This window comes from Fusarium mangiferae, assembly GCF_900044065.1.
Source record: "Fusarium mangiferae strain MRC7560 genome assembly, contig: FMAN_scaffold002, whole genome shotgun sequence".
NCBI classification, from domain to species: Eukaryota; Fungi; Ascomycota; class Sordariomycetes; order Hypocreales; family Nectriaceae; genus Fusarium; species Fusarium mangiferae.
Window position 1 is genome coordinate 611,782 of NW_024573922.1, and position 23,051 is coordinate 634,832.

Sequence of the window (23,051 nt, forward strand, 5' to 3'; positions counted from 1 at the left end):
TGCGAATTACTTTTTGTCAGATCGATGAAAGTTGTATTTCCTCGAGATGCCTGTTTGAATCTCTAAACAGTTTGGTCACCCAATTGCAATTATTTTGTCGATCGCACTCTGGTAGATGAGGTCTGGACTCTACGAAGCTGGAAATAGATGGAGCACGACACCTATTGCCGATAATGACAGTTGCTGACAGTGCTGTCCCACAATAACTAACACGTCCCCGCCTCCTTCAAAGCGTATTCCATAATCGCGGGCTCTTGCTTCACCTTCGGCATATACGTAACAAGAGTAATACCCGCAATAAGAATCGAGTTCTCTGTGATCAAGAGATCTTCTAGTCCAAGGCCAAGTGCCAGATATGAGGCGCAGACTGTTCCCAGGTCCAACCTGGAGATCTTTCCAGGACCATCATGAGTGATGGCATCTTTGGCCAGAGCGAAACTGAGAGGGTTTATAAGCATACCTTCATGCGTGTAAAATGAACCACCTGGATTTCCAGCACAAACCTTCTGCACTTCGGCATTTGTGACACCGACGTTTCTTTTGTCGAGGAGGTAAGCTGAGGCGCCGGTGCCCTCTTGCGGCTGGACGATCTCGTCTAGGAAGCTGGAGTATAGACTTGTCGTCGGGACATATCCTGAGTCACCACCGTCGGAGCGAAGAGTCTTTATGAAATCGCTACCAACTTCTTGTTGAACGACAGATGGCGCGTTGGTGATTCCCGAGACGTCGACAAAGTTGGCTAGGATAGTGCCCTTGTAATCTGCGCTAATGGCGACATGATCGGCCGTGACCTTGCGAGTCGACGGCCAGTACTTGAATGCCCATTGAGTATTGATGTTGCCCTGAGACCAACCGATGATAGCAACGCTTCGCTTCGAGAGGGAAGCGATGTAGTTGAGCGCGTACGCAGCGTACTCGGCATTAATTTGCGCATCACCAAAAAGAAGTCTAGGCACATTGACCCATACGGGATCAGCCCAGTCAACACCGGTAAGCAATGGGATGAAGCTGCCCCGAAATGCGGTCCACCCAGTAGATCCGGTACCAGGGAACAGAATCACAGGTAACTTTTCGCCGTAGGTAAATGTGTCTGGGATGTAGATGGCAGACCTCAGCTTGTCCTCGCTGACTGTATAAGGCGCATCGCAGCTTGCCGCCTTTGGATAGATGCTCTTGGGCGGATCAGGGTTTCTGCATAATGTTAGACGAACACGCTGGTACTGAAGGGCTTTTCCTGGCATACTGGTTGTCACTTCCGTTCTCTACGGAGCCAAGGCCTTGGGCATAACCCATTAGGTCATCAGTTGACCCAGAAACGATACCATTCGCTATCAGTCGCGCGCTGTACTCGACGATGTTATCTGGTTCTGACTTTGCGACCCTTTCAGTGATAGATGAGGCGTCGGCAACGCTCTTTGGCTTTTTGGTAGGCTTCAACTTCTGCAGTGTATCAAGTGTCTTTTCCCTGTCTCCTTTACTCAAGGCGTCGCTGAGTTCATCGAGCAGTCCGCTGACAGTCACAGCCAGAGCATTATCAACGCCATTAAAAATACCATTCAGGGCTTGCCGTTTCTCGATAAGCGAGGCTCCATTTGGGGTGTATGGCGCTGCAAACCCATCGCCAGCCAATTTCAAAGCTACAAGCAACGCTGCGAAACGCATTGTCGGTGCATAAGAAGGTGGTTGACTCTAGATAAGAAAACAATGGTCAATTGACTGTTGCAAGATGGCCCAGCTTGCAGGACATAATTAGGGAATCCCTTTTGCGGGGAGATCTCCACCCATTACGAGAAGACACAACAGGTTACACATGCAATTAAACTCAACCCACAATCGAGGCCTCAGGTAGCAATGGAATATGAGACCTTGATATAGGGTGTCTAAATAAACTCAGCAAAGAGATCCTAAACTCAGCAAAATTACCCTAAGTCTTAGGCTAAGTTACCTAAGTCTTTTTGTCATTTAGGATCAAGGTCTCGACTTTCCTTTCCTCCCCTAGCGAGGTTACCTTCTTCCGGTTATACCGCTTGTGCTCGGTCGTACACGTTTTGATCTATGACGCGAGAACCGCGATTCATGTGACCTATTCTCAGCACAACCCCTCATCTCCATGTTATTCACGAGATGATCGCCATCTGCTGCAAGTGGGGGAGTCGGGATCGACAGTGGCTTCGGTTTGCCCCTGTTGGCTGGCTTGAGTGGTGCCCGCTCGGTCCTTGGAACTATTGAACCCTATTAAGTCAAGTGCCTCGGCACGGGCATTTCACTCCGCAGCGGCAGTTGAGATTTGTAGTAGGATTGCAGAACTGGCGGGAGTAAAGCTTCCGAGCTGCAGAGTCCACTCGTACCGAATTGACGAGAAGTTGTTCGGTGGTTGACCGCTATACATCTTTCGGAGATTCATTCGGTATGCATCGTATGCTGTACAATACCACATGTCTCAAGATTTGTCGCACAAAATTGGCAATAAGGCTTTTATTATTGATGCAGTGTAAACTAGTACAAGAAACTTCGCAAGACTCAGAGGTTACATCCAATTTCACCTCCCAGTCAGAGGTCGACAGTAACGGCAGAACTCAGTACAAACTCCCCAACGACTAGATTATGCCTTATTTCCAGTGGTCACAAGCCCTCCCAGAATGCCGCCAACACCCTCAATCACACCGCGTAAAGATCCCTTGGAGACACCAGCATAGCTTCCGTACGACTCAGTGTAACCAGGGAACTTCTCAAACAACTTCATGTTCACCTTCTGCAGCTTCGGACAAGTCTTCCCAGCAAGCAGCTGTCGAAGCTTGTCCGCCAACGGCGTCAAGGCCTTGGTCACGTCAGTGAACTGACTTCCAAGAATATCAGGTGCAGCAGCCATAATGATCTGCATAACGAAACACTCGAGGTTATCGCCTTTCAACAGCATCGCGGTATTAAATACACCACCGGTGAGATCGCCGATATCGACACCTGAGAAGGAGTTCACCTTGCCGGTGTTGCCACCGATGTTCAACAAACGAGGGTACTTAGCAGCATGCTCAAGGACATCAACGAGAAAGTCAGGAATGGAGAACTCGTCTTCAACGGGTCGACGATACCAGTTCTCCGGGATGCGCTCCCAACCCTGGTTGACTTTGAAGTTCCCAGGCTTGCTGCCCTTAACGCCAAAGAAGCTAGTAAAGACCTCACGTGAAAGATATCCCTCAGGATACTTATCGGAATGATTAGCCATCATGCGAGGAGGGAAGGAATACGCAGCAGGCGAGACCAAGATTCCAGCGAAGGGCGAATAGAAGAAGTGACTGTTGGTCTTTTCCGAATCTTGGAAGCTCTTGTAGTGGAAGGGTGCAAGAGCAGAGTACTGCTCAGGTGCAGGAGTGTTTTCACGGATGGCACTCCAGTACTCGACGAAGCGCTCGAGAATGACATGGTAGTTGTTGCCAGTCACATAGAGATCTCCTCTTGTGGCGCTGACATCAGACTCATACTTGTTGTGACTACCGCTGAGGCCAGATGGGGTGCCGAGAAGACCGCCGCCGTTGAGAATGTTCTGACTGAAGCGGCTTGGACCGCCGATGGAGTAGCCGGGGTTAAGGGAGACTGGATTGCCGTTGAAGACGGTGCCATAGACGGCGAGGAAACCACCGAGGTCAAGGCTCATGCCATAAACCTCGTTAGTGGCCTTGATGATGGTTTGCATGTCTGCGACACCGTTTCTCGGAAGATATCCATGGTTGGCCAAGGCATTGAGTCCAGGGCAGGGTCCTGTAAATCATTAGATTGAACTCATGACGATGAGCTGAAGATGACTTACCTCTTTGATCGCCGGCTTTCAGGTTGGGAGGCAGGAACTCATGCTCGCCAGAAACACTGATGCGCTGTTTCTTGGCATCGAACTTTGCAGCTCGCTTCTCCTTCGCGAAGGGGCATTCACCTGCATCCCTCTGCTCTTCTTTGGAGTAAGGACATGCCGCAGGGCTTCGCTTCGCATGCTCTTGATAAATCTTGAGCTGCTCGGCGTTCATCTGAGGAAACGCAAGAGTTGTTGGGAACAGGCAAGCTGCTGTGAGCCAAGACGACAAAAGTATCTTCATGGTGAAAGGTAGGCGGTGAAGGAAGACAGGAAGGGGGAATCGCTGTTACTATGGATAGATACTGGTGACAAACATCTCGACTTTTATCAAGTTTCTGGCTTCTGAACCTCCCCTTTACTTTCTTTTCTTCTTTTCCATGTTTTGCTCGCTGAATTATCTCCTTACAGTAAATCCGTATCGATGACGTTCTGCATTGCTGTCATGTCTCAGTTGAACAATCCAACAGCACAAATATCAGCCCGCTAAGACAGTTCCCAGTTTGTCTCACTAATTGCCGATCTTGACAGCTAAGATCTTGGCTACTAGAGATCACCAATGCTTTATTGACTTGGAGTCGTCAAATGCAAGTAGTTTGTGGAGTTGTGATCTTCAATGGAACCAAAATATGGGTATTGCCGGATTTCCGTTGAGCTAGAGGCAGTCTAGTTGACTTTATCGAATGCTAAATATTATGCTTGCCATTAGAACTTCGGTGATTGGTGAGTGTGAGCCGCACGCCCGTGCGATTTTGGGCTTTGGTATAAAATGGTAAGCAAAGATACGAAAAATGACAGCAGAATAGCCGTTTCATGACATCAGTCTTGAAAAAACGGTACTGATTCTCGTACCTGTCCAGGGTCGTCTGAGCTAAAAGAAAAACTTGTAGTTAGCTAACTCCAATGAGAAGTAGTCTCGTCTTCAATGACCTCTTTGGGAATCTCAGATGGGGTTTGAACATTGGCCTACATAGGCGGCCACTATACTTAGCTAGTGGAGCTTTCTACCCGAGCTTTTTACGAGTAAGAAAACACAGAACTCTTTCATGACTCACAATGCCGAGCATGCTATGACAGATCTATGAATCGAGACGTTGTGACTATGAGCAGCTCAGAGACGCCTTCCACCGTGGCATCTTCAAGGTATTGATTTCTCAAAGACCACGGATATGGTGTCCCCCAACTTTGCAGATCCTCCATTCTAGTAGACGGACCTTATCTCCGGATCGACGCCAAGAAAGATAGTTACACTAGCAGCCCTTGCCGATCGTCGATTCAGCCTACAGCCCTAATACATGAACTGCCATTGGTGTGCTTATACGAGAACAACACGCGCTCGGCCCTAGACTCTAGCATACCCCGTACGGTAAGGTGCCTAGGGGAGGAAAGAAAACTCAGGACTTTGACCCTAAGCGATAAAAATGCTTAGGTAAATCTAGCCTAAGCTTAGGGGACTCTTTACTAAGTTTATTTTGACACCGTCTATTAAGGTCCATTATTTTCTTGCCCCCAGAGGGGTGCATAGGTGAAACACCTGCAGTTTAACTGACTTTGACGGTGGATGGCTGTTCAAGCAAGCTATAACATACGCTACTGCAGTTCTGTGGATCATAGTTTGGTGACAAATACAAGAGCATGATGTTCTTTCTTGAGAGCGGGCTTGCTCCGGAAGCTATGATACCTGTGGTTGGGCAGGATTCATGATAAGGGAAAGGCCATATCTTCCGCTGCCATTACATGATCATAGGAGGATCGAAAGGTAAAAGAGGAAATCGTGCCACCGACGACGAATCCCAATGAGTCGCAATCTTTGGGTCTCGATGCAACACCAATATTTAGATTATCCTAAGAAAAAGGTCTCCGACTCATCTGATAAAGATGCTATGACCTGCCTAAAACAGGAATATAAACTTTGCCATACAGAATTCTCCTCGAAGAATTCTTTCCTATATAGCCTACACTAGAAGATTCATAACTCGATTAAAGATAGATAATTGAACGCCCCAAAACTCTTATTTCTTTAGATTACGTTATAGATTGCAAATTCTGCTATCTATATGGACTCCAAACTTTGCAAATTGATTGCGATGCATCTTATTCTAGCATAGGATATTTCATCTAGTAGTCAATCGATGTTGGTAAAATGCCGAAAATAGCGGCTCGCTCTTTTCCGAAAATACACCCACGGTCTAAAATGCCGGCATAGACCCTAGCTAAAAGCTGACATAGCAGCAGCAACACGTTCATAAGAATAGTAACATGGGAGATTCGGGCAATTGAGACGCAATAAGCCGATTGGACTTCAGGCCGATTTTTACAGCATAATTTCGAGGCTGTTAACCTATAAGTGAGCTCTTTATCTATACCTCTGTCAAACTGTTTACTATATCCTTTTCAGATTACACGAGATTTCACGATGGCATCTCCGTTCTATGTTCCGGTCTCGCTCGATCATACCGCCCTTCTTCTCTCCGATGTTCAATCTCAAATCCTCCGACGTTTCTCTCAGGAAGAGCAGGCTGCTTATCTCGGCAAAGTCCTGAAACTTCTAAACTTCTTCCGCTCAGAGATCAAATCTCGTCGTGTCTCAGCCAAGTCAAAGGATCCTCGCTCCTTGTATGACAATGTGCCTCTGATCATCCATCATACGCTTCCCTTCAACATCAACTCAAACGCATTCGTGTCACCTTACAATAAGCTTGCAAGCTGGGTGGCCAAGCTCGAAGCAGGCGGTGCCTTTGCCAATGCGCCTTCTGATCCTCATCGTCCTCACTATGGTGTCCCCTCTGAGCTAGTGCCTCCAGGAGGCTGGGGTGGGAAGGACGAGATTTTGCTCGGTAAACTACAACCAAACTGTTTTGGGTCCTCAGATCTACTCGCTTACCTACGGGCTCGTGGGATCAGACATGTTGTACTGGTTGGATTGACGACTATGGGGAGCATTCTGAGTAGTGCGAGGGCTGGTGCTGAGCTGGACTTTCATGTCATTTGTGTTGAGGATGGGATTATTGACGATGACCGTGAGGTTCATGAGTTTATCATGAAGCGCATTCTACCTAAATTTGTTGACGTTGTCACGACCAAGGATATCGTGAACCTGGGAAAGGAAAGGTCAAGTGGCTAGATAGCATCAGACTTGAGACTAAAAATATCGGTCAATTCAAAATACATATTTCTTATACAAGTAAATATCCCAACAATTTGACTCCCGCCTATCTATCGTAAAACATATCTCATAAACTCCAAGCCAAACTATGCATATCTATGAACCAACCGCGGCGCACTCGGCATTTGCGTAACACCCGTCGTATGCTCAAGAGCTGGTGCATTTGATCCGTCACTAATATTTCCGCTCTGTAGTTGCGTTCCTCTCTGCCTTCTTCTCCTCTTCCTGATACAAGAGAATATCACGCAAAGCACCAAGATCAGAATAACTCCACCAACTGAAGCCGCTGTTGCAATGACAGCTGTTCTGTTTCTGTCAAACCAACTTCCTGAGGATCCTCCTCCTCCTCTACTACCTGAATCTCCATCGTCGTCGCAGTTCTGTACGTCAACAGGGCATTGACTTGAACTTCCGTTGCACGTCTCTTCAGGATCGCAAGAGGATGTACTTTCGCGGCAGACTAAGCCACTTGAAGCGACTCGGCATTCGTCAGTGCAGCATCCATCCGTGAGTGGATCGCACTCTGCGCCGCTGCGTAGTTGGCAGGTCGAGGGGTTGCAGCAGGAATCTGCAGGGCATCGGTCTTCACCACCACAGTCGCATGACTCGCCAGGTTCGACGATGCCATTGCCGCATTGACTGTCGTTGACATCGGGCACCTCGTCCTCACTGACAAGGCAACTCGTATCAACGTGTTCCTCGCCAATGCCTGTGCAGATAGTGCCAATAGTGCACGGCGAGAACTCCTCCAGACCAGGAGAGCTTTGGGGGTTCATGATGTACTGGTTCCGAGCATCGCAGGTTGTCTCGCTTCGGGGACAGCAATCATCGGAAGGAGAGTATCCTGATGTCCCGCAATCGCCTGATGTACAATCATGAGAAGCTCCAAGGTTATGCGCCAGCTCATGCGCAAAGACCTGCCATTCCGAAGCTGTGCGGACAACAACATTCGCAGAGGCTGTACCGCCGCGACCCCATGAAGATCCTCGTGATCTATTACACAAACTTCCAATCCAGGCGATGCCAACAGTTGAACCACTTCGGCAGGCGCTGAAAAGCGACCAGACAGCGTTATCATCGCGCAGTCTGCCCCTCCATTGTGTAAATAAGTTTAGGCGGTCGTTTATGTCGACGTTTGCTGTGCAGGGAAGGTTCCAGGGCATTGATCGTGGTGCGTCAGAGGGACAAGATGGGTCGCTAATGGTCAAATTCTGAATGGCGAGTGCGATGTTGAAAGTGTCTTCATAGACTTGAGATGCGGTGTTCACTTGGGCAATGATGTTGTCCCGAGCATCTTGCATGTTGTCGAATTCTGCTGTGTACGAACAGTCGGCTGCGATACCTATCAAGGCGACTCTTCGTGAGTTTGGACATCCTTCTGTAGACCCAATCACATCTCTGGGATCGAACCAGTCGTTGACGTCTTGTCGTGCTAGTAGAGGATGGTGGGTAGCCTGGTCATCGGAAGTCTGGCGGCGTCGATCATTGTACCTGTGCGCCTGGCATGTCGGCTCATCTGAGGATGATCTTTGCGAAAGAGCTCCGTCGCTTTCGTCCATAGTTTGTTTCCATACTACCATCCGCCCAGATCTCTTTTCGAGTTGTCCGTCCTGAATTTGTCGCGCCTGGCGGTAATTCGAATCCAGCGAAATATGATGATAAGTACCATCGTTGGTGAAAGTGCCTTCAATGACGTGTCGGCCTTGGCGATATCGCACCATTACTCGTGCCCATCCTACTCTTCTCTGTGTCTGTTTCTCGATGTCATTTACAAAGGCTGCGCCCTTATATAGTAACGGGCGTTGACTCTGAATATCCGTGATGACACCATGTTTGTCTGTGGAATTAAGGTGTTGAACGGTAGTGAGACGCGATACAACATTTCTGGAAGGCTGTAGATTCAGTGTGATTCGTTGACGTTCATAAGGAACCTCAAATCCGACCTGAAATGACGATGCCGAGTCGAGAGTATGTGGACTTTGAGAAAAGTCCAATTTCTCAATCGTTGATGATCGATCAATGGTATCTCTAGCGACAGATAACGCTATACGCACATGTCAGTATTGTGTCATCACGATGCGAGCCATAACATACCTTGCACAGAATAAAAAGAGCAGACCTGGGAAAAGATCAAGAAAAAGGTCAAGAGACTCATAGCTATCAGCAGTCCACAGATGTTCACCGTCACAGACCCTTTGGAACGAGCATGGCAGAGTGGAATATTGGAGAACCATATATGAAGATCTGACGTCGGATTTAGCAGTTTCAGAGCGGCATGGCCCCATCTATGACACGGGGACTGTACGCGTTCCCTTGGCCAGTTAGCGAAGCCAAGACCTAGGTGCGTCTGGGCGGGTTCGGCTTCTTCCAAGGCAGCTGAGCCACTCTGGCCTCGTAATTCAGGTAGTGTGATTTTTCTTTGTTACACAGATTTCGGAGTGCGGGTTGTGCGAGGGTTCTTTTCACGGCTATCTCCATGGATATAATTTTATGTGGTATTGATTTGACTGGTACTGTCTCAGCCTTGTGTTGCTCAGCTATACTGAAACTGCATCTACTAACTACTTCCCATTTCTGTAACTCTTTGGCATATAATGTTTGAATTCGTTGTTATTGATGATACCGTGATAGTCTCAGTTACATCCTCACATTAAGCTTAAATGTTTGTGTGCGGGAAGCCCGGGCTCCGGACCCCGCCATGGGAGGATGACATCGGAGATGCTGACAAGGCGACGCTTCCTAAATCCGAAAGGCGAGAACCTTATCCACTCACGGGGTTTCAATGACGCCTGAGCTGACGTATGCCATCTTGGCATTGAAATTGTCAGCATCACAAATTAAGGCCGCGTGGGCATCACAGAAGCCACTTTCTCTTTTGGAATTAGGTATTGGAAGAATTTAAGCTTAATCTCGGATCTTTTCTTGTTTCATTGGTGATTCAAATGGCCATGTCGAGATGAGGATGAGGGGCAGACCAAGCCACCAGGGCAGACAATCACAACGTTCAACGACAATGCAACATGAAAGTATGGATAAAGAATTAAAAGAAACGGCGGTGAAACCGACAGAGAGGCAGCCAAGTACCCCCGCAACATTCATCCTACGGCAGTAGCATCATATGCAAGCTGCTGATGCGCTAAATTCTGCAAGCTCAAGAAGCGTTAGAGAACAGTACAAGCGTGCGTGGAGACGGCAGCGCCCGGATGCGTCAGGGTCTCTGCATCGAAGAATGCACCGAAGGAATCCACAAAACTCTATGACGCCAAAGAAGTGAAGTGCTTATGGTCCGCGGCTGGGTATTCATGTACAAAGAGAACCCTTCGATGGCAATTTGCACTGCCTGACCGGCCAATCGACAAATGGTACGGTCTACGGTGCTTGGCATGAGTTCGTCGTCATTTTTGGTGGGAAATGTCTCGGCGGTCTGAGCGGCCAAGGGCGCTTTGAGTCATCAGTCTGCTAATGCAGAATGATAAGGGTATCGGATACTCAGATGTAGCAACGCATCATCACCAGAGAAATCCATGAATTCTTTGCGCTCAATACCAATCATTCTTGCAGACAGACATGGCATCGTCAGACTGATCTCGGCCGATTACCATAACGAATGGGCCAGTCGGAGGATAGATGGGAGTCCACTTCAGATTCTGTTATCAGATAAGATAAGACCTCCATTCCAAACAATCTACCCTGCATGTTCACTAAAATCAACCAATGCCTAATGATTCAGCATCACTTACATTGAACACTTACTATCATTGATTAAACAATATTACTCAAGACATCTTCAGGATATATACTAAATTTATTTCAAGCGGTTTTTTTTTTAAAACTATTGAGTGGAGTAGGTATATGTCTCAGCTGCTCATAAACGCAACTTGCGACACTTGGCCAGAGTTCAAGGTGAGATGAGAACTTGGGAGAGAGGGCCGCTGATCTTGGATGCCTTCTCAAATGCCTCCGCAAACTCCTTCATGGGAAAGTTACCCAGAGTCTGTACTGCATCAAGCTTTAGATACCCTGCCTGCACCAGCTTGATCATGTTGCGCATATCATCCTTGGTGTACATCCACTTTCCCTTGAGCGTGATGTCATTGAGCATCATGAACTGAGTCGGCAGTTTCAGTTCTTCATGTGCGCCCATCAGGCTCACCCGTCCACCGCGACGAAGTGACATAATACAACTGTGGAAGTGAGTGCTACTGATAGCCTTGCCGGGAGAGATGTCGAAGAAAGCATCCACCGGACCATCCTTGGTCAGCTCTTTGACATCGGCCTCGATGTTTCCAGTGTTCAGAACTGTTCTAATCCGTTCAGGGTTCAAAGCCTGCACCTTGTTCAGAGTTTCATGGTTGCGACCGACGGCGATAACTTGAGCCCCCATGGCCAGAGCAGCGAGAACAGCAGCGCTTCCAAAAGTTCCAGCAGCGGGGCTAATGACGACCTTCTCACCAGATCTGATGGCTATATCTTGGAGCCCTCCAAATGGAACCGAGATGGTCCAAAGATAGGCCAAATCGGCCATTGAGTATCCGAGACCTCCTTCAGCTGGGTTGCCCGTGAGTCGGTGCTCGTCCAATGAGAAGCAATTCTCCAGAGGAACTTTGGCATACTCTGCATAGGTGCCATCTCGCCACTCACCCTCCATGAGCTTATTACTCGCAGTATCAAAGCCTCCGGAGAGACCATGGAGGATAAGGGAATCGGGGTTATCTCGCGCCTGAATAAAGCTGTCGAAGAAGACAAGCTGTCCAAGCTTGAGAGAAGTCGCATCAAGCCCAACAGCGGCGACGCGGCCGATGGCACTTGAACCTATGACGAAAGGCTCAGGGTAAGGATAAGGCTTATGACCACTGTAAACTCGGTCTGCGTAGGTCAAGACTCCAGCCGATAGAACGCGGATCACAGCACTTCCGGGACATGGCTGAGGAGTATCCTGGGTGACTACTGAGATGTCATAGGGATCTCGAGTGGAATGAAGGACAAGTGCTCGGTGGGCCTTGGGAAGTGATGCGGTTGTAGTTGCCATGACGAGCAAAGTAAATTGTTGTCAAGTTGTTTGAGATGAGGCCCTTTAGGTTCTGTGTGTAGAAGAATACTTTGTCTGTACTTGCTTGTGCGAGGCATATACTTATATACATTTTCTCTGTTTAATCTCCAAAAATAACTGTCCAGTGAATATGGTTGCCCGTAGAGTCAACACCAGTCAAGGTGCTACTATCGAACCATCACTCAGGCGCTGGAAACAACAGTCATACCACAAAGGATTAACTTCAATCTCCCAATCAGATATGACGAAACCGGGTTCGGGTTTAAAATCAGTCTACCGCCCGCCATTTTATATACGATCATCCCCGGGACACCCGGACTTAACACGATTTTAAGCCCGACGCCGTATAGCGCATAAGTTCTGGGCGCTCTGCCATTCGGAGTCCGCTTCAGTTCTCCTCCAAGTCCTCGACCAATCATTTTGAGTATCGATGGCTTCTAAAGTTCCCTCAATTAACGCCGGGCCCGGACGGTATCAAATTCGCTCGTGCAACACCTGCAAAAGTAAGAAGACGCGATGTGACAAGAACACACCATGTTCGTCATGCGCTTCTTCGGGTAGAACATGCATTTATCCACCGATTGGGCAGCGCGTGAGGCGGACGAAGAAAACGATTTTGGCTGAAATGGCCGGTCGCATTGCGAGTTTAGAGCGCAACCTTGCCGAAGCGACTACGCATGGGAATTTGTCCAGCAACAGCTTAGAACCAAGCACGATTACGCATGAGCAGGAGTTGCCTCCAGAGTTGCTATTGAAAAAGGAATCGACCGGCCAGTATCTTAATGAAATACTGGTAACTCGAGTCATTGGTGACGTGGGCCCGGCTAATACCATGTGATGATTGTGATACTAATCAGTATCAGGACGAAAGCATTGCAACTGCTCTATCAGCATCGCAGCAACAGCAGAGAGAGCTTCCAAGCTCTCCCTTCGACGTAATGGGAATCATGTCCTCTCCTTGCTATACCCAACAGCCTTCTGCATTTCACCCTGGCAAAGCTACTGCCGTCGAGCTTTGGAATATCTACCTGAACAATGTTGAAATCATCCTCGGACCTAAGTTGACACACATCCCTACGGATGAAGTCAGAGTTTATTCAACCATTGATAATCCCGTCACTGCAAAATTCGACGACCTTGCATTTTGCTATAGTGTCTACTTTGCAGCGGCTGTGTCACTCGACGATTCTACAGCGCTCTTCTTGGACAAGACCACGGGCCTTCAACGTTTCAAAATGGGTATCGAACAGGCCTTTGCTCATGGAGACTTTTTTAATCGGCCAACATTGACTGGTCTACGAGCTTTAGCTATATACCTTGTGAGTTTTCCCCACCACCATCCTCATGTGTCATGCCTAATCATCTGGAATCAAGTCAGCAATACGTGTTCATAATCGAGGGAAATCTGTTTGGATTCTCAATGGTCTCGTCACTCGGGTAGCTCAATCTCTTGGACTCTATAAAGATGGGACTAAGCTTGGCTTGCCACCGTTTGAGTCGGAGCTCCGTCGAAGGCTTTGGTGGCATATTATTACCAGAGATAGCCGCTCCGGGGAGGACTTTGGTCTCGAAGACCCAAATGAGCTGCTATCGACATCTGATGTCAAGCTACCCTTAAATATCAATGATGCTGATATCTTCCCCGGTATGGAGGAGCTGCCAGCGGAACGGACCGAATGGACCAGCATGACGTTCTCATTGATCAATGTCGACTTGGCTAAGGCTACGGAAAAGCTCAGAACTGGAAACGCCTCAGCATCAACATTAAGCAAAGAATGGAGAGACAAAGTCTTCCAAGAAGTGTGTACCAAGACCAGGGCCAGACTAGAGAATTGCAACCCAGTGACTCCGCACCAACGACTTACAGCCCACTGCACAGACTATCTTCTGCGCAAGCTAGACTTTGTCACAAACCAACAATGGCTCATATCGCAAAACAGGGATGTCAATGACTCCGTACTAAAAGAAGAAACACTTGTCGCTGCTTTGGATATCCTGGAAGCGAGGACAGCTGGAGATGATCCTTTTCTAGCGCAGTTCGCCTGGGCTAAGAAGGTTCATCCACAGTATCATGTAACATTATATGTTCTGTGGTATCTGTGCACTAAACCGCAAGGTCCACACGTTGAGCGCGCATGGCGGGCTATAGATAGTATCTTCAAGCAGGAGATGGCTTTTGACTTTATTGGCTGTACTGGAGCTAAACCAGCTGTTCTGAAGGCGCTCAGGGCTAAAGCTGAAACGCTGCGGGAGAATCTGGAGGCACCAATTGCACGTACTGGTTGTAACCCAGACCCTGCTACATCAACTGAGCTAGGCCATATCGATGACCCTTTGAAATTCATCGAAGGCTTCAATTTCGATGACGAGGTCTTGGAAGATGGAGTTCCATGGTCTTCGTGGACTTCGCTCCTTCAGGGACTTCAAGCGGATCAACCAATGTTTCAATAAGATGGCGGGTGTTTCTATTTGACCTACGAGTCGTATCTCTATTTATAGAATAGATTCTATTATTGAATTATAGCCTTAAGGGCAGTAGTAGCAAAATAGTAGCCTTACTTATCCTGAAGTGCTAGGCAGTCTAGCAGTTTAGCTAGAGTACATGATTAAATAAGAACTCGTTTTGGTAATCACAGTGTGAGTGACTGCAGTAAGCTCATTCCGGACTGTGGCCGTGACGGCGTTGCAGAGCCACTTCCTTAAATCCGAAAGCCGTAAATCCGACTCTTTAGCTTATAAGCCGATGAACATTGAATGCACCAGAATTGCAGCAGGTCTTCCCGTGTGAGTCAATACAACAGAAAAGATGGCAACTATCCTAGTCACTGGTGCAAACCGCGGGATTGGCTATGCCATTGTGCAGGCCATCGCTACCCGCCTCCCTTCATCTACCATCGTTCTCGGGTGTCGCAAAAAGGATGCAGCACTAGAAGCGATTGCATCACTAATTGGTTGTGGAATAAAGGGTAGACTCGGTTATGTCGAGTTGGACATTGAGAACGACGCTTCGATTGAAGCAGCCGTGGCATCTCTGGAGCGAGAATATGGGAAACTGGACAGTATGTGTTCGGAGCACTGAATGAACCTGAGAGCTAACTACGACAGTTCTTATCAATAACGCTGGCAAAGTCGAGCGAAGATCATCAGATGACCTGGCGGATATTCGAGCAGCATCTAATTCTTGCTACAACAACCTTATCACCAGTAACGCGGTTGTCACGCATGCCTTTGGTAAACTGCTAAGAAGGAGCCCTGACCCAAGAGTCATCATGATCTCGAGCGCTCGCGGCAGTATGGCCAGAACAAACAACAAAGAGGTTCGTGAAAAAAGACACGTCATGTGCAAAGGCTCATTCATTCTAGCTTCCTCCTGTTGCCAACATCGACTATTGCGTCTCTAAAGCCGGCCTCAATATGCTCATATTGCACTTACAAGCTGCCGAGAACCACAGTGTAGATGAACCTAAGATAGCATTCTGGGCTGTGAGCCCAGGGCACTGCAAGACGGCTTTTAACGGCTACAAGGGCAAGAAAGACCCCTTAGAAGGGGCTGAGGCGGTTGTAAGGTTGCTTGAGTCGGCCAAGGGGGACGTTGAACCTGGGACATTTTGGGAGTATGAAGATAGTAACTTCCAGCAAGTTCCTTGGTAATTCCATCTGGAACTTTGGCAGAAGCATATAGAGTAGTAGAAGAATACAAATATTTGAGCTTATGTGTTTCTACACCATCAGGAAGGCTCTAGGCTGTTAAGGAACCCAATGAGCCAATCACCCCCGAATTTCACGTCAATCTCATGAGCACGTCTAGTCTTCATCGCTTGAACTGCTTCAACGCAAATGTTCTCCAGTACTTCGGTCTTCCTCGTTGGCAGCTCCTTCGCAACTTCTCCAAACCATGCCAGAGCCCTCTCGATGAGACCACTATCCCGCTCAAAGCCTGCGTGCTGCAGATCATGAAGGTTGTTGGCAGTCAGAAGTACCATTGATGAGATGTAGGTACAAGTCGAGACCCTGTACATATTAGTGTTGGGTAACTGTCGTCGCGTTGGAGGACTTACCATTTCAGCCAGGAATATCTCGGGACAATATACTCGAATAAGATCATGAAGTCTCGCGCTTGTCCTACCAATGAGTTCCAATCGCTTGGAAGTTGTAATGTTCCCTGTCCTCGGCCATGATCACGTAAAACACCGACCCATTGCTCATCCCAAGCATGTGCCCTTGTTATCAACATCAGTGATAGAAGACTATTTGTATGAAGTATGCAGAAGAAAGCACCGATTGAGGGGTTGTTACTCGTAGTTGTAATGACATTAGCAGCGCCGAAGTCTGATGGCACTGAAGCTTTCCAATTGTTCAATGCGAGTAAGATATTCTCTCTTTTTAACCTTCGTTCTTCAGGTGTCCGTTTCCAGGCGCGAGTTGAATAGAGGTGATCGTATATATCACCCTGGATGCTGGCAAGCTGGACCCGGGCGAGAAAATAGTCCATTGTGGTGCTACCGTCGATACACGTAACTACACCGACGCTAGAGCCACCGTTGTTGACCGCACTGTATGGCATAGGAAAGTCAAGATTGATATCTTCGTCGTCTTGGATAGATGGCTGTTGGGCACGGAGGCTAAGATCCTTATCAACGATGTACGCTAACCAGAAGACGCGGGCATGCTGTTGTCTTTCGATAGGATTAAGATGTGCAGAATAGGTACGGTTATGTAGACCCATCTTGTGTATGAGACGCATCGCTGTTGAAATAAGGACCAAGGCCGGCGTAGAGTCGTGTCCAGTTTGTAGCAGCATAGCCATTCCAATTAGCGTCTGAATATTAATGAGTTGAGTCTGGCTTAGCGTTGTAGCCCATAGAACTGATTGCGAATTGCTCAGATAGCTTTCTGTGGTGCCATAGTTAGTGCCATGACTATTGCCTTCGGGCATCTGTTGCAGTGCCATGGCTAGCACGACATTGATCGCACCCCAAACGACTGGGTCGCGCTGTTTCGGCTCAAGAGCGTAGGTTTCTCCAACAAGTCTGAGAAGAGTGTCGGAGTCGAAGAGAGGCAATAGCGAGTTAACAGTATTGAGATAGATGCCAATCAAGTGCATCGTCTGTTGTAGGGGCGGGAGTTTAAGAGAGTGGCGTATCTTTCTGACCTGAGCGAGGTCGTCTTGGAAGTCTGCCTGAGGCGACAGAGCGGGCGCAACGGACGCGAGCTCTGTTGCTTGTTTGTATTGAGCCTGCAGCTTAACGTTAGTCTCTTTCACCGCACGATTCCGAAGTACACTACCAGTTGTCGTTGTAGCTCTTGCATCTGTGCCTGGAGGGCCCGGATTTCGTCGTCCTTTCGAGGCTCAACATCTTGCACAGCTTTAGGTTTCCACTTTCTACTACGAGCAGTGTGAGTACAGTTTGTCTTGTAATTGACACAATTTGAGCATTTAGGCTGCAGTCCATCGCATTTGATCTTTCGTGTATAACAGAGGTCGCACGCCTGTTCGCCAATTAGCAAGCCATCTATATAAGCTGTTGAAAATTACTTTTCGTGGTCGGTTATTCGATTGCATATTTGGTTTCCGGCAGTGCACGTTAGCTGCAAAAGGTGGGATTAAAGTGATGACAATGCTTCCATGGAGGGAGGTTATAGTGGCTCAGCCGCTTCCGCGGAAGCGGAGTTGGCTGACAAACCGCATATTTCTAAGGATTAACTTTCCAACAACTCCGATTTTTCTGTGACTATGCCCTTTTCGGCTTCCATGGAAGTTTCACATCCAATATTCTTATGCCTTGGTCATGATAAAGTTGATGTGTAATGCCTTCCATGGAGTAGGCTCAATGATCCAAATGACGCTTGAGTTAGGGATCCATGGCAAAATAGCAACTCCGACCGGAACAGGCATTCCTATAAAGTCCCCAGATAGCGATCGATGAGATACATTGACAACTACTACTATTGATTTATTGCAAGAAACATCATTCTTGAACAGTTACCATGGATAACTTCGTCTCTTTCACCAAGACCTGGCATAGCAAGCCATATCCCTCCATCGACCCAACTCGCCCGGAGCTCAGTGCAGCCGGTAAATTTGTCGCGATTACTGGCGGTGGCACAGGTATTGGCAGGTCAATTGCTATTGCCTTTGCGCAAGCCGGGGCGTCAACCATCGCTATCCTCGGAAGACGTCTCGACAGACTTGAGACAGCTGCAGCCGAGATCGCAGAGGCCAGTGGAGGCAGAACAAATGTCATTTTCGAGGCTGTCGACATCAGCCAGCGCAGTAAATTAGATGCTGCAGTTATAAACCTGGTCAAGAAAGCGGATAGCACCAAGATTGATATCTTGATCAGCAACGCCGGCGTTTCTCCCGACGTGGGAGCAGTTGTCGGTTTCGATGAAGCAGAGCTTCGTCGGGGCATCGAACTCAACGTCATTGGCGCCTTCAACACCCTCCAGTCCTTTGGACCTTATCTAACCAGCAATGCCTACATCTTCAATACATCAACTGGAATGGTGCACCTGAGACCGATCGCTCAAGGCTGGGCGTATACTGCCGTCAAAGCCGCTGTCTTCAAGATGTTTGAGTACCTGCAGGACGACAAGCCTGAGTGGCACGTTGTCCAAATTCAGCCTGGCGTCATTCGTACTGAGCTGAATGAGAGGTTTGATATTGTCGGGCAGGACGATCGTAAGTCACCTTTAACCTTTGTGGATTACTAGCTGACTGTCTACATATAGCTGCGCTTGCAGCTCAGTTCTATGTTTGGCTTGCGTCACCAGAGGCGGAGTTTCTCAAGGGTAAATTTGTCTGGGTGAATTGGGATGTCGACGAGCTGAAAGCTCGCGCTGATGAGATAAAGAATTCACTTCTCTTCAAAGTGATTCTCAACGGTGTACCCATGTGAGGGACAGACCTGTTACTATCTGCTGCCTTGCTGGCGCCCGATCTCAAATTTCACAAGGTCAAAGACGATATATGTTGTTCTTCATATAGATTTATACGGTCGCGAAATTGGATCAATGTCTATTCTTTGTATCTTTTATGGCAGGGTATCAATGTATGTGAGGACTATCTCAAAGTTTCCAGATATTAACTAGCGAGCTTCGGCTTTTGCCATGAAGCTTGCACGACCGGTTGACTCGTCGAAAACATTATAACCAATATCAGCAGCATTTGGCGGAGTGTATACTAATACATGTTAGTTAGCAATTCAAAGCAAAGACGTCGAAGCTTTGGAACTTACTGTGCAAAGAGACGGCCACTTGGGTAGGATGAGGGTTATGCACTCGGTGAAGACCAATGTCGTCTGAGATGTATGTGACTTGGTCGGCTTGGTGGGTATTGGCGCTCTTAATTGATAGAGGACGTTCTTCGGAGCCCTTCTCGGGCATGTTGTAAATAGTTTCTGTCAACTCGCCCGCCAGGACCTTGAGAATACAGTGGGCATTGGCGTGGTCGTGAATTGGAGATCCCTTTCCTGGGTTCCAGACTAATAAGAGCTTTCGGGGAGTTAGTGTGGCAAACGGTCAACAATTGAGGATACTCACGATATTGGCTTTGTGATTGATGTTTAAAATTGCATTGCGTGTGTAACTCTTCTCTGGACAGTTGTGATAGTAGCGAGCCCAGTCGTTAGGATTTGATGTGTATTTCTTGGCCAGGGAAATGAGGTAGTCCTCGTCGATGTCATCGCAGCCAATGCCGCCCTCCTCTCCTAAGTGAGCTTTGACATCGCGAACGAAGTCATCCAGAGAGTAGGTTTCGGGTTCTTCGAAGCCGGTGTAGGAAGTGAAAGCTTTGTGAGATGGTTGACCCGGTGCAAGAGGCAGAGGGGCAAATCGTGTTGATACCGCAGCCATTGTGATAAAGTTCTAACAGTCGTGCGAAATGAGTGAATGCGATAACAATCTGTAAGCCTTGCAATTTGAGAATACTGAATTAGGGTGAACTATTTGATCGCAGGCCAGTTTGGACAGTGTTATCAAGGTGCTATCTATAATAGAGCCGCATCTTCAATCGCCGAGCCGTCAGTCAAAGGTTTATGGTGTGCCGGTACGATCGGGGATTCAAGCGTTGCATTGATTGGCTCATGATCTAGGCGGCAGATAACGGAGTTCTCCGCTTGTTATCTTGTTCGGCGATTGAAGGCCTGCACGAAAATAGAAACATTCTAACCGCCTGTTGAGCCAAGCCACTTCAAAAATACCAAAGCAGATACACTACGTCCGTCCAAGACACAACGTTCAAGAGTAAACCTCTGTTGAGATTGACATGCCTATGGAAATAGAGTGATGGATGGGAAAGAGAACAATGGACAATGGGATTCTCGGCTGGAGATTGTAGATCATGTGGATATCTTCGGCTTATCGGTTGCTATCGACTGGCCAAGACGTGGCCTGATATCAGCTTATCAAAGCATTGACCACTCACAGACTCGAGTCAGATCATCTTGTCTCCACTCGGCATTCCTCAACTTTCGTGTTTGCTTCTGCCGTTGAGATAGCATGATACATATGCACATTCGTTCATTCAACCATTTTACGATCCAATCTCATCTTTGACCGCTGAAGATAGGATCATATGCTGGAGTAATCTAACGATTTTTCATGAGGCTCACGCCGCGGTTGCGCAATCTGTCCTGATCAAACCCTGCATATCGTTCAATCGCCGACTCACCAGAATCCACCTCCTTCTGATATCCCATCCTTACCGACTCACCGCAGATCATCATGGCAATCTCAACAAACGGATCAGTCAAATCAACCGGCATAGCAAGTCTCGCTTGCGTCGTCTGCAGAAAGCAGCACCTCAAGTGCGATGCGGGGAAACCCTCGTGTTCGCGTTGCAAAGAGACAGAACAAGTATGCTACTACGAGCCATCGCGACGGGGCGGACGTCGCAAGAAGCATCGTTCGCCAGCTGAGGAGCTTCAGCAGAGGAGTAGACAGCCCGGAATGCAAGCTTCTCGAGGCGACCAGCAATCTTCATATGTGGATTGCGTAACGGTGAATCCCATCAGCTTACCAATTACTCCGACGTCTTCTTCCCAGGAATTACCGTCATCTGGAATAAGCCAGAATACAGCTACAGCCAATGACTTGGTTGGAAGTGTCACCCGAAACACCCGACAATCACCACGAGGCGAAAATGTGCAGACTCAAAGACGGATTAGCAACGACCAAACCCCCGCTCAACAACCTCAACCCCAAAACGACAATGTTATGTCATATCTAACCCATCTTGACCCTAACATCATTACACAAACTTTTGGCAGCAACAGCTTGGGAAGTCTCAATACTCCCGTGCAGCCTTGCTCAGATGGAGACCGCCTCCTTCGACTGTACTACGAGAACTTTCACAATGCCCATCCCTTCCTCGTTCCAAGTTCGGTGTTCACTTCGCGGAACTACCCCCCGTATTTGCGGCGCATGGTCGAGTTTGCAGGTTCTCATTATGCTTCATCTGGGCCAGACGCGCAACTACGCGCTGAAGTCGCGACTGATATGATGTCCGCCATTGAAACCTCAACATATATGGTTCAGTCGCTTCTGATCTACTCTATACTTTTGTTCTTCAGTCGCGATCTCGATACCGCGAACAGAACGTTTGGACAATGTACGCAAATGGCCATGGACTTGGGCATGCATCTCGAAGATTTTGCATCATCAAGACAACTCGACAATCCTATTGAGGCCGAGAGTTTGAGGAGAACTTGGTGGGAGATTTACGTTACCGACATCTCCATGGCGATCCCTCCCAAGACCATGATTCTCCGATGCAGCAGTACCCCACCGAAGGTTCTCTTACCATGCGAAGAAGCATTTTATAATGGCCGCTTAGACATTCCCCCGTCACATCATGTTCTTGAGTTTAAAAGGCGGGTACTCTCAACTGGGGATGTTGCTTTTTCCTCATTCAGCTATCGCATTGAAGCTGCGACGATTCTAGGACGTGTATTGCTGCTGAATCAGTTGAAGAACACTAGCCACGATCATACGCAGTCCATCGAAAATGCTCTTCTAAGCTGGTCAAACCACTTGCCCTCCGGAAAGCTGGAGATCGTTGACTCGTATGGTAACATTGATGAGATGATGTTTCAGGCACATATGATCATAGCCTTGGCCAGCATGCTATTGCATCTCCCGCGCAGCAACTTATACCCGCTGCTAGCAGACATCAAGGATCCCTTCCTACCTTTTGGCCAGAACCATCCTCTTTCATCATCAACGAGTCTTATTCAAGGTATCAAAGCAACCGACGCTTCAAGAAGGATATCAGATTGCATATCGCTCTGCCCTAATGTCCCAAAACATACCCCGTTCGTCATCCCAGCGCTGGCACTTTGCGGCTTCATCCAAATTGCAACATCCCAAGGCCATCCCGACGAATGCTTTGAGCACCATTACAACCGCGTCACCCTTGTTCTCGGATGCCTCAAGAGCGCTCGGCGCATGTGGCGCATGGCAGAAGCGGAATACGACCGCCTTCGCTGTTGCGCTTCAGAACTCATCGCCGACGCCATGGATAGGATGAATGCACTGCCTTTATCGCAGACAATACCCAACTCATCTTCTTCAATGCCTGCAACATCTGACCAGGGAGGTGATCTAACATTAGTATCGCCGGCGCGCGGGAACGCAGACTCGGGGTTGCCAAGGTTTGATCCTCTCTTCCTGGACCCTGTTTGTTATGATTATTCGTTGTTCAGCGCTTTGCCGGACTTTCATAGCTCTTAGACTGCGTTTTACTGTTTGGAAAAGTGGAAAAAGGATACCCTGCAAGGCGAAATTGACTCTACTCATTTTTGGCGCACTGATGTGCGATCTTTTCTCAATAAATAATTTCTGAAGGAATGTCTCTCAGAAAATGCCTTCCGATTGACCATCATGCAGCTCCAAATTTTTCAAGGTGGTTTCATTGGCTGTAGGGCGTGCCTAATAGTGCTAGGCGCCAGAAGGCATTCTGTCAGGCGCATTCACAGCCTCATCAAAGCCATTGT

General features: G+C 48.1%; 11 protein-coding genes across 11 annotated transcripts; 5 read left to right on the forward strand and 6 right to left on the reverse strand.

Moving 5' to 3' along the window:
- Positions 1 to 206: 206 nt before the first annotated feature.
- FMAN_06552 (uncharacterized protein) lies at positions 207 to 1,662 on the reverse strand (the record flags this gene model as incomplete). Its single annotated transcript, XM_041826652.1, has 2 exons — positions 207 to 1,191; positions 1,244 to 1,662. 2 exons carry the CDS (start codon positions 1,660 to 1,662, stop codon positions 207 to 209), a joined length of 1,404 nt encoding a protein of 467 aa, XP_041677694.1.
- A 940-nt stretch (positions 1,663 to 2,602) lies between these two features.
- Positions 2,603 to 4,085, reverse strand: FMAN_06551 (uncharacterized protein; the record flags this gene model as incomplete). The annotated part of the gene is made up of 2 exons (XM_041826654.1): positions 2,603 to 3,756; positions 3,806 to 4,085. The coding sequence occupies 2 exons, from the start codon at positions 4,083 to 4,085 to the stop codon at positions 2,603 to 2,605; spliced, it is 1,434 nt and encodes a 477-aa protein (XP_041677695.1).
- Positions 4,086 to 6,257: 2,172 nt separating this feature from the next.
- On the forward strand, positions 6,258 to 6,965 carry FMAN_06550 (uncharacterized protein; the record flags this gene model as incomplete). The annotated part of the gene is made up of 1 exon (XM_041826655.1): positions 6,258 to 6,965. One exon carries the CDS (start codon positions 6,258 to 6,260, stop codon positions 6,963 to 6,965), a length of 708 nt encoding a protein of 235 aa, XP_041677696.1.
- Positions 6,966 to 7,093: 128 nt separating this feature from the next.
- On the reverse strand, positions 7,094 to 9,485 carry FMAN_06549 (uncharacterized protein; the record flags this gene model as incomplete). The annotated part of the gene is made up of 3 exons (XM_041826656.1): positions 7,094 to 9,051; positions 9,102 to 9,319; positions 9,370 to 9,485. 3 exons carry the CDS (start codon positions 9,483 to 9,485, stop codon positions 7,094 to 7,096), a joined length of 2,292 nt encoding a protein of 763 aa, XP_041677697.1.
- A 1,420-nt stretch (positions 9,486 to 10,905) lies between these two features.
- On the reverse strand, positions 10,906 to 12,036 carry FMAN_06548 (uncharacterized protein; the record flags this gene model as incomplete). The annotated part of the gene is made up of 1 exon (XM_041826657.1): positions 10,906 to 12,036. The coding sequence occupies one exon, from the start codon at positions 12,034 to 12,036 to the stop codon at positions 10,906 to 10,908; it is 1,131 nt and encodes a 376-aa protein (XP_041677698.1).
- A 451-nt stretch (positions 12,037 to 12,487) lies between these two features.
- Positions 12,488 to 14,508, forward strand: FMAN_06547 (uncharacterized protein; the record flags this gene model as incomplete). Its single annotated transcript, XM_041826658.1, has 3 exons — positions 12,488 to 12,871; positions 12,921 to 13,376; positions 13,432 to 14,508. 3 exons carry the CDS (start codon positions 12,488 to 12,490, stop codon positions 14,506 to 14,508), a joined length of 1,917 nt encoding a protein of 638 aa, XP_041677699.1.
- Positions 14,509 to 14,863: 355 nt separating this feature from the next.
- FMAN_06546 (uncharacterized protein) lies at positions 14,864 to 15,708 on the forward strand (the record flags this gene model as incomplete). The annotated part of the gene is made up of 3 exons (XM_041826659.1): positions 14,864 to 15,116; positions 15,163 to 15,374; positions 15,421 to 15,708. The coding sequence occupies 3 exons, from the start codon at positions 14,864 to 14,866 to the stop codon at positions 15,706 to 15,708; spliced, it is 753 nt and encodes a 250-aa protein (XP_041677700.1).
- A 77-nt stretch (positions 15,709 to 15,785) lies between these two features.
- FMAN_06545 (uncharacterized protein) lies at positions 15,786 to 17,620 on the reverse strand (the record flags this gene model as incomplete). Its single annotated transcript, XM_041826660.1, has 4 exons — positions 15,786 to 16,068; positions 16,116 to 17,293; positions 17,344 to 17,547; positions 17,594 to 17,620. The coding sequence occupies 4 exons, from the start codon at positions 17,618 to 17,620 to the stop codon at positions 15,786 to 15,788; spliced, it is 1,692 nt and encodes a 563-aa protein (XP_041677701.1).
- Positions 17,621 to 18,045: 425 nt separating this feature from the next.
- FMAN_06544 (uncharacterized protein) lies at positions 18,046 to 18,956 on the forward strand (the record flags this gene model as incomplete). Its single annotated transcript, XM_041826661.1, has 2 exons — positions 18,046 to 18,739; positions 18,790 to 18,956. The coding sequence occupies 2 exons, from the start codon at positions 18,046 to 18,048 to the stop codon at positions 18,954 to 18,956; spliced, it is 861 nt and encodes a 286-aa protein (XP_041677702.1).
- Positions 18,957 to 19,145: 189 nt separating this feature from the next.
- FMAN_06543 (uncharacterized protein) lies at positions 19,146 to 19,911 on the reverse strand (the record flags this gene model as incomplete). Its single annotated transcript, XM_041826662.1, has 3 exons — positions 19,146 to 19,240; positions 19,296 to 19,551; positions 19,600 to 19,911. The coding sequence occupies 3 exons, from the start codon at positions 19,909 to 19,911 to the stop codon at positions 19,146 to 19,148; spliced, it is 663 nt and encodes a 220-aa protein (XP_041677703.1).
- Positions 19,912 to 20,781: 870 nt separating this feature from the next.
- FMAN_06542 (uncharacterized protein) lies at positions 20,782 to 22,788 on the forward strand (the record flags this gene model as incomplete). The annotated part of the gene is made up of 1 exon (XM_041826663.1): positions 20,782 to 22,788. The coding sequence occupies one exon, from the start codon at positions 20,782 to 20,784 to the stop codon at positions 22,786 to 22,788; it is 2,007 nt and encodes a 668-aa protein (XP_041677704.1).
- Between the last annotated feature and the right edge of the window lie 263 nt (positions 22,789 to 23,051).